The sequence below is a fragment of the Mus pahari genome, chromosome 20 (genome assembly GCF_900095145.1).
Source record: "Mus pahari chromosome 20, PAHARI_EIJ_v1.1, whole genome shotgun sequence".
In the NCBI taxonomy this organism is placed as follows: domain Eukaryota; kingdom Metazoa; phylum Chordata; class Mammalia; order Rodentia; family Muridae; genus Mus; species Mus pahari.
The window spans coordinates 50,159,175-50,176,721 of NC_034609.1; the positions used below are offsets into that span (position 1 = coordinate 50,159,175).

Below are 17,547 nucleotides of genomic sequence, written 5' to 3' on the forward strand. Positions count from 1 at the left end.
GTTATTTAACACCTTAGAGTTTGCTTATCACCCACTCCCTGTGGAGTTGGGGGCGTGTCAGTGCCTGAGTTTTGAGGCAGCCTTAGCAGCGAGGGAATTGTCTATCTAGAACAACCTTCCCTCTGAGCGTTCGTATTGTGTTTTTTCAGAGGGTTTTAGGTTGCTTAGATTGAGGAATTTTCAAGAAACAGATGTATTTGAACTGCGGTGTTAAGTCCTGCTTATTTAAACAAGTGGGTCACCAAGAAACTTTAAGGTAAATAGTGGCCTCAAGAGGAAGTACCAGGGCGTCCACGCGTCTACAACCTCTCTCGGGAGCAGCCAATTAATCTCTGCTACAGAACAGCGCCGCCCGGCCTTGCACCGGAGCCAGGCACTTAGGATAGAAACCCTGCCTTGCCGCGGACAGAAAGAGACCTGGCCTGGAGCTTCCTATCTTCGCCAGCGCGACTCGGTGGCTCTCGGGCTCTAAAAGCGTCTCCGAGCTTAAACTGCTTTCTCCCAGGAAGGGGATTAAAAGTCACAAAGAAAGGAAGAGGACCTCGCTGGAGCCCTCTGGGGGCGTGGGTGGGGCGTCCCGGAGTGGGCCTCCCACTGCAGCCTACCGCAAGTGGGCTGGAGGAGGACGCGCCCTGCCCCGCGCTGGCCCAAGCACAGCGCCGCGGGCTGCGACGCGCGTCGCCGTGCGGTGAACCGAGCGGCCGGGCAGCGGCGGAGGCCTCGGGGCGCCCCGCCCTGCGCCTCCTCCTGCCGCCTGCGCGCGGTGCTGTGCGCCCAGCCCGTCGCTGCTCCTCCTCCCTGCCTCGCCGTCCCCTCCTCGGAGTCCCGACTGAGCGCGAGCGCCACACGGCCCCGGGCCGCCGCTGAGCGCGCCAAGACGCCGAGACGCCGAACAGGTGGCCGGAGGCTGCAGGCGCCCGGGCGGGGACAGGCGAGGCCAGGCGAAGGCGGCCGGGCTGGACATGGTAGCCGGGCAGCTCTGTGCGGCCGCCTGCTCGCGCCCCTAGCCGCCGGCGCGCCGGCGCAGCGGCCCCACCGCGCCCTGCGTACAGTCTCCCGGCCCAGCGCCGCTCCGGCCACGGACAGCGAGGGACGGCGGCATGAAAGTGACCGTGTGCTTCGGGAGGACCCGGGTGGTCGTGCCGTGCGGAGATGGCCGCATGAAAGTTTTCAGCCTCATCCAGCAGGCGGTGACCCGCTACCGGAAGGCCGTGGCCAAGGTGAGTGGCCTGGGGCGCGCGGCGGGGAGCGGACGGGGGAAAGGCGCGGGGATCAATATGGCGCTTCCTGGAGACGGAGGAGGGAGACCGGGAGGCGGGGAAAGGGAAAGTGCGGCAGCCTGGCGGCCTCGCCGGCGCCCCCGGCCCGGACCCGCGGCCGTAAAGTTCTCGGCGCGCTCCGGCTGGGCCGCGATCGCCACCCGCACGGTCCCTGGACACTGTCTGGGTCCTCCGGGTTTAGGAGTGGACGGCCGGGTGCCAAGAGCCCGCACGGGGCGAGGCAGAGTGCGGCACGCGGGAGGCGCGGCGCTGCCTGGCGGGGCGCCTCTGCCCGACCGTCCGCGGGCCCTGGCAATCCAGCTCCAGGCCTCTCCCGGAGCAGGCCTGTCCCGGAGGGTTGCCCACGGAACTTTGGGGAGTGTGGAAAGAGTTGAGCGATCTGGTACACGCGGAAGCCGCAGCCGGGCCATGGACCTTCTGTGTTCTTGCGGGATCTCCGAGTCGCGCGGGCAGCCCTGGTTGGGTCGGCCAGGCTCATGGGCTAAGGTGGGGGCGATGGAGTGGCTCCGGTGCTCGGCTCCTTAAAACACCTCAGCCTAGACTCGCTCTTGGAGTCAGAACTCCCTCTGGCTCTCTACCCTTACCTAGCTGGATGTGCTCCAGTGAGGAGCCCGGGCTTCACTGGGCCTGGGGTCGGAGTAGCCTCGATTTCTCTGTTTTCCTCACGGAGAACATTGTCTCCATTAAACCGCATTCCTCCATAATAGGTCAGAAGTGGAAGGGCGTTTTGTAGGTTGTTTTACCCTCTGTGTTTGACAACAGCCCACGCTGAAGTTTCGTTCTAGCACCTGAGGATATTTCCTTTGTATGAGAGTGGAATGTGTTCCCTTTAGTATTTCCCCGTCTGTTGTCTGTTCAGTGGCCTGCCTTCTGTGACTTCGGAACAAGCTAGAGGAGAAGGTGGCTTTGTCTGCCTATGTCGCCGAATGCTCATGGGTCACCCTCCATTTTTCGCTGAAATTAAGAAAGGGCAAAATGGTTACACCGTTGTTTTGTTTTGTTTTTAGTCTGTGTTGGAAAATATAACACAAGATTGCCCCTTTAAGGAGACTTTGGGGGATGGTTGGCAATCTGGTACAGGGACAGGAGATGCTAAGTTCAACAGCTGTAAATGTTCTTCCAGTTGGTCGAACTCATTGAAAAATCAAACAACGTTGGTGGAAATTGGGCACCTGTTTATCTTGTAAAGCTGACAAGAGGGGAAATCCTCTGTAACTTCGCACTTAAGTGTTTTAAGCATCGTTTTTGACTGACAGTTGGTGATTTAATATTGTAAGGGAAAACCAGGTTGTCTTTGTACTCTGCAGACAAACATTAGTTGTGAAAGAAAAGAAAAATGGCAGTAACATGTAGAATATGGAAGTGTGCCTACTTCCAGAGCAGAGAGCATGGCGATGTTGACCTCTGGGTTTGACAATTTTTGTTTGTAAAACTAGCCATGTTTCTTCTTGCACACCCTGGGCAATGGTCAAGTTGCCCGTTGGGAAATACACAGGTAACTGTTTGACTGAACTATTAATTTTTCCATAGGAATGAAACATTTACTATTTCAAGTCATATTAAGTATTTATTGTGTTGTGGGTGTTGGGCATCTAAGGGATATGTAGGCTTCTTTGTTCACGATAGGTTGTGAGAGTCTGAGACAAGATTCTTGTGATCCCTCAGGTGAGGACAGCTGTGGTATTTCTGTGGGAAAATGTTGTCCCTGGGATGTTGGAAGGATAGAGTTGAGGGCCCTTGCTGATAGGTGTGGACTATTCTTCACTATCAGCAGTGGCTGTCCACAGTAAAGGGGGAGGGGTGGTGAAAGGGTCCCAGAAAGAGTGGAGGTCTGAGTGACTTACAGCTGTGAGAAGATCAGGTGGGAGAAGTGAAGGATGGGAGAGAGATTGTGACATTGGAGTAGCAGATAAGACAGTCAGAGATGATTTACTAGTTCCAAAAAACTCAGAACTCAGTTTAGGAGATGGTGTGTGTGTGTGTGTGTGTTTTTCTGTCTCTGTTGTGTTCAGAGGCCAGAAGTCATTGCTGGGTGTCTTTCTTAGTTTCTCTGTACTTTCAAAAGAAAGATTTGTGATGAAATATTGCAGAACCTGGAATTCAAAGCCAGTCAGGGCTACATAAACTTCTCTCTGAAAAAGATAGATTTTGCGGTATTTGGAGTTTAACTATTGGATCACAAGACTTTTGACTCATAAGTGTTCAAAGGGCTGGGCTCATGACACATAACTTTACTCGCTGAACTTGGAGGCAGAGGCAGGTGAGCATCTGTGAGTTCAAGGCCAACCTCATCTGCAGAGTGGGCTCCAGGTCACACAAAGCTACATAAATGAGAACCTATCTTAAAAAAAAAAATCCACAAATAAGCCAAAACCCCAAACCAAAGAAACGAGGGCTGACTCGGCAGCTAAGAGCATTGGCTGCTCTTCCAGAAGACCTGGGTTGGATTCCCAGCCCCTACATCATAGCTTTCAACCATCTGAAACTCGAGGCTCAGGGGATCTAATGCCCTTCTGGTCTCAGCAAGCACTGCATGCATGTAGTACACATACGTGCATGCAAAATATCCATACACATAAAATAAGCAGTTGAACTTAAAAGTGTTTAAAGGCTTAAGGGAGCTACTTCATCTATCTGTTGTTTTTCCTCTTGGATGGTTGGATAATGACTGACATTAATTTTTTACACTTATCCCGTCCTATATAAGATGACTAGGGAGCAAACACATCAACGTTGTTAGTGTTGCAACTTCTGTTCTCTTATTTCTTCTGCTTAATAAAACAGGGTAGATCCTGTGTAAAGAACTGGGTAGCCAGGTAATAGTAATATCTTGCTTAGGTTGCTAGGTGACACGAGACATGATGAGCTCCCTCCTTATGGGGAAAATGTAGGCAGGCAAACCATGTTCAATGTATGAAAACCCCATGAAGCAGAAGAAACAAAGAAGGAGAAGAGCTGTGATTTAAAAATCAAAACAAACAGAAAACACCCAGCCAAGCTTTCTGTGCACTAAGCACTTTGTGGTATGGTGGGACTAATTTTCTGGTATTCTGTTTACGTTATTCGAGCTGTTTTCTCTGTAGGTTGAACGAATCAATTTCTGGCCAGCAAAATGCCATGCCTTAGCACTAGAAATATCCTTAAGAAGCCAGTGTTTGATGGCTTACCCTTAGTCATATGTAATGTATATTTTTTCACTAGTGTGAGAACATTTTTGTAGTCCTGGGGTGAAATGGCTATCTACCCTCCTTTTTTCCCAGTGTCATCAAGACTCTGGTTTAGTAGATGCTGTGCTAGATATTGAGCCCCAGGTTACATGGATGCTTCTACTGAGCGTGTCTGATTGGAGGACCATTTGTGCCTCTCTGAGTGTGTGCTCTGAGTCTTATCATTTCTGGTGCAATCAGAAGCTTAGTTTTAAGCATGGGTTTATTGAAGGGAAGCTGTGTACTAAATGTCAAGCTCTAGAACTTCACAGCAGGAGTCACCATTATGCAGTGGTGTGTATCATGTAGTTGTTAGGTTTTGCAAGGGGCTTGGTGGAAGGGATGGCAAGCTGTGTTTAGGACCCTGCTTTCTAACCGAGTAGGTGAGTGACCGCAGAAAGCACCTGCCTCGCTGTGGGAGAGTTCTGAATCCTCAGTTCTGTGGTGAAGTAAAAAGATTGTGCGAACCTGGAGAGTGTATTCCCATCCTAAAAGTATGAAGGAAGGCATTGTGGGAACAGAAACATTGGGGTTTTGGAAGGCCTATGTTTGGATCAAGCTGTGGAAGACAGGAAATGCCAGGGAGAGATTCTGGGATGTCATATGGTTTGGTAACAGAAGAGACAGTACAAGTCGCTGATTGGATGAGTATGGCTTAGTTGGAAAGAAAAGCTCCTGTAGTCAGAAGAAGGGGTTGAAGACAAGATGAGAGGGTGTGGGCTGCGAGCCCTTGGTTCACCTCCCTTCTCATTATATATCTGTCCTGGGGGAAAGTGTTGGGAACCTAGCTGCATTAGCTGTTTAACATCAGTCAAACTAACCTTACAGAACCTCAGCTTCCTCATTTTCCCTGCAGGATTAAAATGAGCCTTGAGCAGTGGTGAATATGAATTCTTCTGAACTAGATCTGCAATGTAGAAGCTGCTCAGTAAAGGTCGTATCACTGGCGCACTTCATCCAGGGAACACTCTTGACTTTTCTCCATCCCATAGTTCCTGCTTGGCTTTTCTTCTTTTGCTTAGACTGTAATTTAATTGAAGAACAGGTTGACTTATAACTTGCTTATGCGATGGCGCAGTCAGAAGGGCAGATTGATTCATTGAGTGTTAGTGGGCAGAGAATTCCAAAGCTGTTCTAAGTGTTTCAGATGGGCTGGCCGGGCCTCTGCTTCTCAAACCAGTCTCTTCAGAGTAACTTAGTAGCAATTTGTTGTTTAAAATACAGTTTAAAGAAGAGGGGAGGTGGAGGGACATACCCATAATTCTGTTACCTAAGCACTGGGAGGGAGGGAGGGAGGGAGGGAGTGGTAGGAGGATAGGTCACCAGTTTCAGGCCAGGTTGATCTGCATAGTGAATTCCAGGTTAGTCAGTGAGTGTCTCAATGAGACAAAAATAAATAAATAAAACAACTTATGGACAGGAACTTGTAAAAAAAAAAACAAAAACAAAACCAGAAAACCTGCTTTCTTTGGAATATTACTAATTACTAAATTTACGCATCAGTGTTTTTATGAATACCTGGTGGTCTGGTATGGAGTGTGTATGTGTGTGTGGGGGAGGGGGTTGGGGAGAGGGGTGGGGATAAATGCATGGCAACATCTTGCCACACAGTTGCAAACTTTCTAGAAGTTACATTGTGATAGTGATTGAGAAAAGATACAGGCAAGAATTTAAAACAAAACAAAACAAAAAACTAGTGAAGTATAAGGCTTTTACTTGCAACATTTTCTGTCTTTCAAAGAGGAAAAGGAAACATAGTTAAAATGCAGGTTTCAAAATTCAGATGCCCTCCTCTCTCAGAGGTAAGGGGCAGTGTCTGTGTAGTGATCTCTTGCTCTCCTGAGTCCTCTACTTCAGACTCCATACCCCTCTGACTTTCTGTACTTTCCGGCCTCCTCTCCCATCTTTGGATCTTTCTCTACCTAGAATGACCCCTCTCTCTTCCCAGGCTTCCACTGACCCTCAGCTCAGGCCAGCCCTGTCTGGTAGTGTGCTGTATGTACCTAGCTGTTTGAGGCTCTATTTCCTTTGTGCTTCTCCTGAGGACTTCCTGTAGCTCTTGTTCTTTGTAGAACTCAAAGATAGGCAGAATGGGGCTGTGATTCTCTTCCAGGTGAGATGGCTGATGCTAGTGCCTTGCTTGTCACAGTCTCACTTGTTCTATCATACAGCCACCATAAAGGGGGAAGTGAGTGCCGTTGAGAATAAAAACATCACACACGTGCCACACAGGAAGGACCCTTCTGAGAAGACACCGATTCCCACTTGCTAGTTAGAAGGGCTGACACCTTGTGTATTTGTCGTGTAGCACAAATAGTGTATAATCAGAATTAAGGCTTAGCGAGATTGGAGTGTCAGGAAGAGTCTCTTTCATGTCAGCTATTTTCAAGGAGTTCAGTTTGTCTGTGTGACCAAGCAGAGCTTAGTCCTGGGGTTTGCACTGGGTCAGATTCAAGGCATGTGGCCAAAGCAGTGTGGGAATCTGGCCCTGACTATACTTAGGCTCGGTCTAGTGCCTCCATTTCTTTCAGTGTGAATCCTTGGTGCTGGGCCAGAAGTGAGTGCAAGCGCTTAGGAATTGAGATTCACAGAGTGAATCTGGCTGAGGAGGATCACTGCTTGGCTTATGGTGATTCTAATTCCTCATGGATGAATTACTTGTTAGAGGTAATGTTTAAAGTCCCATATGGACCATTAACCTGAAGACAGATCCTCCACCTGTCCTGGGAGGTTCTTACCTTCCTGTGGCGTTGGTGATGGCAAACATTCAACAGATGACACACATGCTATACTCTCTCTCTTTCAGGGTTGGAAATGAGAGGAAATGGAGGGAAATTAAGGCAGTAGGTTCTTTCCATAGGTTATTTTCCACTGGGTGGAGTTGACATTTTAGGCACACACAGCACCCTCCCTCCTGAGTAGCCATTAATTCTACATTCCTATCTGGAATAGGTCAATAGCAGTAGAACGTGTGGTCTGTATGCTAAATCATTTTGGTGTCTTTTCTGTTTAATACAGAACATAGAAGATCAATTCCTTTTGTTATTTTGATTTTATTTTTATTTATTTATTTATTTTTTTGAGTCCCTGTTTTACTGTGTGGCTCAGGGTGCCTCAAACTTGTGATGATCCTCCTGCCTTTGGCTGCAGATGTCTACTGCTGTGCCTTGCTAGATAATCTTTTCCTTCCTTCCTTCCTTCCTTCCTTCCTTCCTTCCTTCCTTCCTTCCTTCTTTTTTTCTTTTCTTTTTCTATTTCTTTTCTTCTTTTTAGATAGGGTCTCTCTATGAAACTCTGGCTGCCTTGAAACCACCGAGAACACACAGAGGTGACCCTGCCTCTGCCTTCTATCTGCTGTCTTCTAAGTGGTGGGATTTAAAGGCTTGTGTCAGCACGCCTGTCCTTAGGGAATCAAATTCTAATGAAAATCAATTTAATGTTTAGTGACTAAAGCAGGAAAGTGTCTGATTCCCCCCCACCCCTCTTATATTTCCTTTCAAACTTTGTTTTAGAAAGATTTTGTGGAGATGGGTCTCTCCCTTGGGGCTCTGCTTCCTTATGTCTGGCCTTCCACCTTTTGGTGATGTAGGTGACCATTAGGTGATGTCACCATTAGGTGACACTCAGGATGCAGCTAGTTTGTTTGATTACCCATCCCACACAAGAACATCCCCGAGTTCAGTCTCCATTACTGCATAGAACCAGGTTTGAGGTGGCACACCTGAAATCCCTTTGCTCTTGAGCTGGGGGCAGGCGAGTCAGAAGTTCAGGGGTCATCTTCTGAAACAGTGCAAGTTCAATATAGCAAGCTTGGGGCCTCTCTCAGCCAAATGGGACCCTGTCAAAGCAAACAAAAGCTAGCACTCTTGTCTTTTCTCCATTCTCTGTCCATATGGGCACATATGGTTAGAACTTTAAGCTTCATGTCCACATGCCCTAAAATAGTGTTAAGTTCTTCTCTCAAGTTCTTTTATATGTAAATAAGAGAAGCAAAACATTTATATACAAACTTAGGCATAAATATTCATAGAGGCATTATTCATAATGACACCAAATAGTCCCTGTGTTGACCAGCTGACAAATTCATGGACTTAGGGCAAAGAGAATACAGAGGAACTGAGAGTTGGTTCATTTCTTTATATAGATTTTAAATTATTTTTGTTGCTGTTATTGTTATCATTATCATTTGTTTTTCAAGACAGGGTTTCTCTGTGTAGCCCTGGCTATCCTGGAACTTGCTGTGTAGACCAGGCTGGCCACAAACACAAAGATCCTCCTGCTTCTGCCTCCTGATTGCTGGGATTAAAAGCATGCCACCACTGCCCAGCTTATTTTTGTTACTTTTTAAAAGGTTGATATATTTTATGTGTATGAGTATTTTGCCTGTACATATGTGAATACGCCATATGTATGCCTGGTATTGGATTCCTCAGAATGGAATTACAGAAGGTTGTGAACTGCAAAATGAGTTCTGAGAAATGAACCCACGTCCTCTTCAAGAGCAGCGTGTACTCTTAACCACTGAGCTGTTTCTGCACAAAGATTTTACACACACACACACACACACACACACACACACGAGTCTGTGTGTGTGCAGGTACTAGTGGGTGGCCAGAAAAGGGGGTTGGGTTGCTTAGAGCTGGTAATTGTGAAATGTCATATATGGATTCTTGGGTCCTCCTCTAAAAGAGCAGCCAATGAATGATCTTAACCACTGAGCCATCTTCTACCCCTGTCATTCCTTTTATGAGTGATTCAGTAGTCTAAATGTAGGTGGTTATAATGGTTGTTCAATTACAAATATACTAAAAATTATTCCTTTTTACTGTGTGTGTGTGTGTGTGTGTGTGTGTGTGTGAGTGCAGAGGTTGGTATAGATGTTAGTATAGAGTGCCCTCAGTTGTGCTCTTTCAGGGCCCCTTGATGAACCTGAAGGTCATTGAATTGGCTACACCAGGCTGCTCTCAGGATCTTCAGGATTACAGCTGTGTTAGCAAGCCCTGTTTTCACATGGGTGTTAGGCATGGACTGAGTGCCTCACGCTTGTATGGCAAGCACTTAACTGTCTGCGCTATCTTTCTAACCCCAATTGTGTACTTTAAATGGGTGAATTTTATGGTTTATGATTATATCTCAATAAAGATGTTAAAATAGATTACATAACCCAGTATGAATAATATTGCATTTTTACCTATTTATAGTTCTGAGAGTCCCATAAAGCATGTCTTTGTGTGTCAGAGATAACCAAATACTCCAATTGAAATTGATTTTTAGAGTTTTTTTTTTTTTTTAAATACAGTGTGATAAATTAATTCTGCTTCTTCAAATCTGTGTAGCCTATCCTGCTGTCTGTCCAGGAAGCTTTGCATCCTGTGCACTTTCCTGCCACACCTCCTCCGGAGGCTTCCCAGGCCAGCGGTTCATGCATTGCATCAGCTTTCTGCCAGCTCCCCACCCCACTTTACCGAAAAGTGAATGGCATTTGACTGAGATGTCCCAAAGGTGCCTATTGGAAGAGCTTTACGTGAGTTTGCTTTGGGCTCTCAGTAGCTCCCCCTTCTCTGCTCATCTCACGATGAGTGAAGGCTGGGCAGCTCCAGTTACAACCCCTAAGCTCCAGCAGCTTTTCCAGTCTGCAGGGCTGCTCCTGGGTTACTAGGGAAGTGTGACATGCATGGACTTTGCCAGGGAGCAGACAGGACACTGGATCTCATTCCACTCACCAGTGCCGTAAGAGTCTGTTGCCTCCCTTGGGACCCATGCTAATAGGAGACAGGGTAACTGGTTTAGGGTGTCCTCCGAACTCACTGTTTTACGATGTGTGTCTTCAAAGGTGAGTTTCGTTTGCAGAGGTGACTTCCTCAGACTGCTTGCTTAGTGAATTTTAATTTAATATTTGCTTCTACCTGGTGCCGATGGGTGCTGCGTGTATCCATAGGTGTATACATATACGGATGCAACGTTTTCATGGTGTGTAACTATAAGTGGTTTTAGCAATGTCATAATGGTACTGATCCCTACTCTTTGTCCTACAGTCTGATATTGGAAAGAGCTAAGTTTTGGGTTTGTATATTTTTTTCTGCTTGTATTTGTTTTACATCTTTTTAGAATAGAAAACTAGATTATATTACAGGCACTGTGGTTCAGAAAAGGCCCTCTTAAGATTGCCTGTATAAAAATTAATGTTTCTGTATATGTAACAAAATAGCTCACTGTTCATCCTGCAAAACAAAAATTGCCAGCTTGCCAAAACGTGGAGGCTTTAACATATGAAAACCACAAAGCAGAAAGTGTTCTTTTTGTGTAGGTGGCTGATATTAGAATAGGCTTTGTGTTTTACCTTTTTATGTTTAAAATAAATGGGAATTGGCAACCCCTGCACGCGTGCCTTTTAATTTTCATTTCCAAGTCCAATATCAAGCCTATTTTTTAATGTAAGTTCTTTTCCAGGAAACATTTTCTTGCAGCACAAAGGCATTTCAGATGTATAATTTATAATTCTGAAACCCAGCATGCAGCGTCACTGTGAGGGATGGCTAGCAGATTCCTGCTCGGCAGGCTATTCTTCAGCAAAGAGGGATCTCACTGAAGAGAGGAGAGCTGAGGGCACAGATTATGGGTTCTGGCAGAGTGTCATGCAGGATGTGACTAACCACTAAGTCCACCGAAGATAGACGTAGGATTTGAAATCTTCACCACTTGGTTAAAGTTTCAGAAAAATTCAGTGAGAGCGTAGCATGTGGTCTGCTCACCATAGTAACAGTTGGACCTGAACCTGGGCCTCTCCAGCACTCAAGTCTCCGAAGAAAACACTTAATTATCAAGGCATATCCTAAAAGGTTTTACATTTTTTTTTCAAGGAAACATGGAATGCTAATTAACCGCTGAGCATTCTGTGATGTTAGTTTTATTGTTCATGTTTTATGATTTACTGATGACAGCCGAGATGTCTGCAAAAACACAGGTAGCTGGAACTGGCAAGTCTAGTGGGAGGTGCTTCCCTTGTTAAGCACAGACACATCGGGGTGACAAGTGACTGAGAATGGCGTTGTGTATTTAATGGTCCCTATCTTATTGGGTTGTTGCCAGGGAGCAAAGAGGATGATTGATTTCGTCATTTATTTTATTTTATTTTTTTGTTAATGATTGGGTGATTGTGTGTTGGGCATCAAACCCAGTACCACACTAGGTAGGCATTAGTAAGCCACATCCCAAACAGTTGATGTTACCAATAACTGTTGCTCTGTTTTATTAAGATGGTCACTAGTGAGTAAGGACCACTTGCATGAGCTCCTGTTTCTTCTCCCCTTGATTAGAACTGCACTAGGTGTGGACAATTGGGTGTGTGTGATAAACAGCCTTGCTTATAAAACTATTCCAAGAAACATTCATGTCTCAGTGGTCAATCGGAGGTTCCAGAGTGTTCATAAAGAATGTGTATTATCAGTTTCCGTTTTTGGCTCTGAATGGCCCCTCCTCCCAGCAGTGAGCCTTTTTTTCCGTCTGTGACAGGGATGCCGTCTTTCTTGTTGTTTCATGAAGAATAAGTGATTTTGCATTATCTTCTTGCTGTGTAATACGTTCTTAATGCTATTGTATCTTCTACCTCCTCAAGTTTTGATTATTGCCTGGACCCACTTCTAGTGGCTAGTTCATAAATCAACTCATATTTTCTTGATTTATTATAATCAAGTATTGTTTTCCAAGATGGTCTGCTAAAGAATCACTTTTTCTTCTAGAGGTTTTATGGAAATTCAAGTTTTGGTATATAAGTCATTGGAAAAGGGGAAAAACAGTTCTAGACCCAACAGTGTACAGATTTCCCAGAGCGACAACAGATCTGGGGTGATTTTCCTGCTCGCTGATCTCTCCTGGCTTTTTTTTTGTTTTTTTTTTTTTTTGTTTTTTTTTTGCACAAAGCAGCTCTGCATAGGGCACAGTGGCTTACACGCTTGTGTGCTGTGCTTATGTGCTGTGGCTGAACTCTGTCACAAAGTTTCACTTGTTGCCCTGTGCTGGATTTTCCATTAATCCTTGCTATTTTCTGCAGCAGTGTAAGCTGCCATCCTGCGATATTAAAGGAAGTTGATTAATATTTTGTGCAGGGTAGCTTTCTGTGGTAAAACACTGACCAACCAGAAACAACTTGGGGGGGGGGGAAGGGTTTATTTTTTCAGTTTACAGGTTGCAGCCCTATAGTAGTAATTTTATGGGGGTGGGGAGGGGTGTTCTGTCCCACTCCAGCTGATGCAGGTACTAAATAAAAGACATACAAACCTGGTATTTTTTAAATAATAAGCTCTTGGCTTTGTGCTGGGTTCTGAGACATTCTAACCTACATCCCAGCCATAGGCCCCGCGTTACTTGCCAGCTGAGTCTTGCTCTCTTTGCTCTGCTCCGTGTGAGTCCTCAGTGTGACTTTCTCTTGGCGACATGCTCATAGTCCATCCTCACGATCTATCTATCCTGCCTCGTGGGGACCTCCTCCTTCCTCTACCTCTTCCCTACTCAGTCTCAAGTTCTGCCTTCCTCATTCTCCTGTGCAGTCACAGGCTCTAGCCTTTTATTCTTCAGTCAGAGATTATTGGGGAGCATTCTTTACAGCGCACAGGTCATTACAATGCCCATGTCCAGGCTGCAGCCTGATCTTGGAGCACAGAACTCAGCATCTATGTACAAAGCACACATGACCAGTCCCAACACAGCCCCTCATCCTGGGAAGCACATTAGCAGGAGTTCACCTAGAAAAGGTATACAAAGCTTTCTTCACATGCTCAATCTTCAGGACACCAGAGAGGTCAGGAACATGGACAGGACAAGGTCAGGGCTCACTCAGGCCCGCCCTGGGCAGCTCCACTCCCTTGTGCCTGACCTCAGTGGGACGGGCAGGATCAGCAGCAGGAGTCTGTCAGACTGAAGGGATCCTGGGTCTGTGGCTCATTCAAGAGGCTGGAACTGAAGCAGAAACCCCAGAGGAGTATAGCTTAGGTTCCTTCCTGGCTTGCTCAACTTGTTTTTCTTGCACAATACAGGACCACCTGCCCAGGGCAGGCACCGCCCACACAGGGCCGGGCCCTCCCACATTAATCATTTATCAAGCAAGTGTCCCACAGACATGCCAACAAACCAATCTGATGCAAGCAGCTCCTAGTCCCAGGTGACTATAGTTTATGTCAACTTGATAAAAACTAGTCACATACATTGATTTGTTTTATTTGAATTAATTTAGTTATTTTCCCAATGGGTTGCAGCGCTTTGTGGAGCAAGCAGAAACTTCGCTAGTCCATTCTCCCCCTTCAGCTTCTTTAGGTATGGGACTCTTATATGATGTGATATTGGAGAATATCTTGCCGCTTCTGCCCACGACATAGGCTCTCCCTGGAACCTGCTCTGTCCCCAGTTCTGACTGCCCAGCCTCTGCTTTCCTGAGAGCATTGGCAGCAGTATGGTGGCCTGCTTTGGGAGTCCTCCTCCTTTTTGGGCACCCAGAACATTCTAACTATACAGCCTGTGACAGTTTGTCCTCTACTGAGCTTATGCAGGGATTCAATACCTACTGTGGAGAGTAACATGTAGAAGAGCGTAGAAGGCTCTCGGCATCAGGGTGGAGGCAAGAGTGGATGGCTGGTTCTCTTTTGATATTTTAAAGTTAGAGTCTAATGAAGTTCAGGCTGGCCTCAAAGTGCCTGTGTAGTTGAGGGTGTCCTTGGATTTCTGGTCTCCCTGCCAGAATGTCCTCAGTGCTTTGATCGCTACCACACTGGGTTGACACGGTGCTAGGATTGGAGCCTTGTTCCCTGAGAGTGCTGTGCAGGCATCCTACCAACAGAGCTCCATTCCAAGTCTCTTGCAGCGCTCTGAAAGGCATCAAGTCTGTATCGCCACTTAAAAAATGATAGAAGTCGGAACTGTGAGTGTCATTTATTTGTAATATGCACAAGGCTTCTGAAGATCTACTGGATTCCTTAACTAATCAGTTCTGAGACGACTCTGGGGAATAGACGTCACCCGTGCTGTAAAGGAAATTGGAGACATTTTGTGACTCCACTGATAAGCCTTTATTATATAACTCTAATGCCTATGACCCCTTTTTACTCCTCTGTGAACCTCAAGGGGGTGACTTTTGAACAGCTCAATCGGCATATAGGAACACAGAACATTTTTTGCTTGTGTAGTAGTTGCAAGAGCTGAGAGATTGACGCACCTTTTAATACTTAGTCCAGCCAACGGCACCCGTTGTCAATCACCCCTTGACTTCACCCAAGAATTGACCTATTTAAGTAGGGAGTGGTATCTTGAGGGTGTGGTGGGTTTTGGGCAGAACAGGAGGTGTTTGGTTAGACTTACAAAATCATGGGTCCATGGCTTTATGTACAACAGAACTATCTCTTCCCATCCATCCACTCCGGAGCGCAGTACTAGCTCCTGCCTCTGAGGACCTTATAGGTTGTATTCATTAAAATAGTGCTTCCTTCTGTCCTCAGATGTACTTAGGAAGTTGCTAAGCAGCGATCAGATAATAAAGCCACTCAGCCGGGCAGTTATGCTCTCCCTTTTAGCTTTTGTTTGTAAACATTGTTGCACAGAAAGTATATTGAAGTTTCAAAGTATATTGTAGCTTTATTTCTTTTTTAAAAGGGGGTCCTCCAGATGGAACTTATGTATCCCCAATCTTTGTTTTTGTGCTTTGCTAAGACGATGATGAACAGTGCTTTCAAAAATATCCTAGAACCCTCACACTACTTGATAGACACAAAACAGCGTGGTGGGACATGCCTGTCCCGAGCCTTTGGGAGGTAGAAGCAGGAAGATGACTACACATGTAAGGCCAGCCTAATCTACATAGTGAGTTCCAGTCCTGATGAGGCTGTAAATGAGACCTTGTCTCAAGAGAATGACATTTTTGAAAGACAAACTGTAGGGAACTAACTGGAGGAGTTTTAGACAGGTTGTAATCCGTGTCATTAAGCGTGGTTTTGGTTCCTTCCCCCGCACTAACGGGAAACTGCTTTCATGGATTCGGGGTGTTGATATAATCTTTGCTCTTGATGGAACAAAGCTCCTCAGGTCAGATGGAAAGTTATCACCAGAGTGCTGTATTAGGGCGTGAGTGACTTGCTTGTCAGCCTGGGGAGTTGTTGAGAAGAGGGCATTTCATAGACACGCTCATCCCATTTCTCAGGACCAGTTCGTTTCAAGGGTGTTTCAGAGAAGTGGATCAGACCCTGTAGAGAGGCCAGGAAGCAGCAGTGATTGCGTTCATTGTCAGGAGTGGTGGTAATTGTGTTACATAGGTGGCAATTGTGTTACATATTATGGCTGCATGGCTTACCTGTGTGCATGCTCACCCCTCAGAGGGGCCTTGGTGATGAAATCCTGACACCCCTCGTGAAGCATCTTGGACTTATGGACAAACAGAGTTTGAAAGGCTGCATACGGACGCATGTCTGGCTCTCTCAAGAACAGTTCTCATGTTGCGGAGGCTGCACTGAGTCTCTCCCTGCATAGGGTACACTGTGTGGCCACACACTATAGATTACTGCAGTTCTTCTGAATTACCCCAGAAGAGTATGTTCTTACTTGAATGACTTACGGGTTCAGGGAATGAATGCCCTTTTGCTGTTAAGGATCAGTTGGCTGCCCAACTTAGCTATGTGTTCTGGGCGAGCCAATGTCTCATTGCTAAGAAACACAGCATCTAGACCCTCTGTTCAGAGTCCGCATTTTTACATAGATTGGCAAGTGGTGCCAGAACAGTTAGAGCTCAACTATTGCACTGCAGGGACACCTGAAAGGGTTTTGAAGACCACCGCCTGTGTGGTCTGAGTCAGGACTGGGAGCCAACGGTTCTGCAAAGCTGGTGTGAGTTCCTGTGTAACCTGGTTGACAGGCTGCCGATCTCTCATGTAATTGGATCTTGGGATGTGGGGTCCAAGCTGCCTTTTTTGGGTGTTAGATTGTCCAGTGCACCAATGGGAAGTTTTAGCCAGGTGGCTCAAGGGCTGGTTTCTCAGTGGCAAGTTGTCCACAAGGCATTGTCCTATCTGACTTTCCAAGTCACTACATTTTTTTCTGCCTGATATTTTGCTGGTTTTTATCTGTGGAAACCGTTGATAGCATATGTATTAAATATTCTGATTTTAAGTATATATACTTATTCAGTAAGCCTGTGTATGTGTGTGCATGTGAGTTTGTGTGCCTGGGCATGCACACACGCATACACATATGTGCAGGTATATACTGGATACAGAACTGAATGTTCTTGTTATTGAGATGTGGCATGTTTTGAACTTGCCCTTGTTTTGATCTCGGCAAGGGTTGTAAAGTCTATGTCCTGTGTGTTTGAAGCTGACCAATATAAGTAGCCTGTTTACATATTTCACGAACCAACAACGTGACAGTTTTCCCAGGCTCCATGCTAGGGAGAGATAATGATAATAATAGCTTAGCTTTATGTGGCATCTTTCTCTGGTTGCTGTTGAGGTAAGTGATCTATCTACAGTACCCTTCAAGTTCCCGCACAACCGAGGGAAGTGGTGAATTCATCATTCACTAGCGAGCAGTGGGCAGAGGATCACTTGGAACGCTGTGGGCTGCTGAGAATTCTGCCACCGACCTTCCCTATCTTGATGCGCTTGTGTGAATGGTGGGCACTGACTGGAATGTCGGAGAGATTTCTGCTGCACAGCATTGGCCAGAGTTTCCTTTACATTTCTCTCCCAGCCTGGCATATCCTCCTCCGAGTCCCCTTTTATTTGGCTTGTCCTGTTCCTTCCCTTCTGGCCTGCCTCTCACCCCTCTGGTGTGGGGGCTCACCCTTCCAGCCACCTTCACGAAGTATCTGTTGAGTTCTGCAGCTCTTTCTGCTGACAGAGTGGGCTGGTGTGCTGTATTGGCGGCCTATGACGACACATTTTATACATTCAGGCTCTGAACTGCAGGGCTCATGACTAATACAGGTGGTTATTAAGGAGTAGGCCTGCATGTATGAAAGGCTAGCAAGGGGGTATGCTTCACACACAGCATGGAGTTGGTGACATGCTACATGTATGTGCTGTCGT

General features: G+C 46.3%; 1 protein-coding gene across 12 annotated transcripts in view; it reads left to right on the forward strand.

Moving 5' to 3' along the window:
* Positions 1 to 802: 802 nt before the first annotated feature.
* Pard3 (par-3 family cell polarity regulator) overlaps positions 803 to 17,547 on the forward strand; it is a 557,497-nt gene continuing 540,752 nt past the window's right edge. For 8 of the 12 annotated variants that reach the window (XM_021220689.2, XM_029532462.1, XM_029532464.1 and 5 more), the window contains exon 1: positions 1,007 to 1,220. In XM_021220689.2, the coding sequence (XP_021076348.1) occupies positions 1,101 to 1,220 (120 nt within the window). In that variant the 5' untranslated portion in view covers positions 1,007 to 1,100. Of the gene's footprint in view, positions 1,221 to 17,547 lie in introns of all 12 variants that reach the window. The other 4 variants (XM_021220690.2, XM_021220693.2, XM_021220700.2 and 1 more) reach the window with 2 other exon arrangements.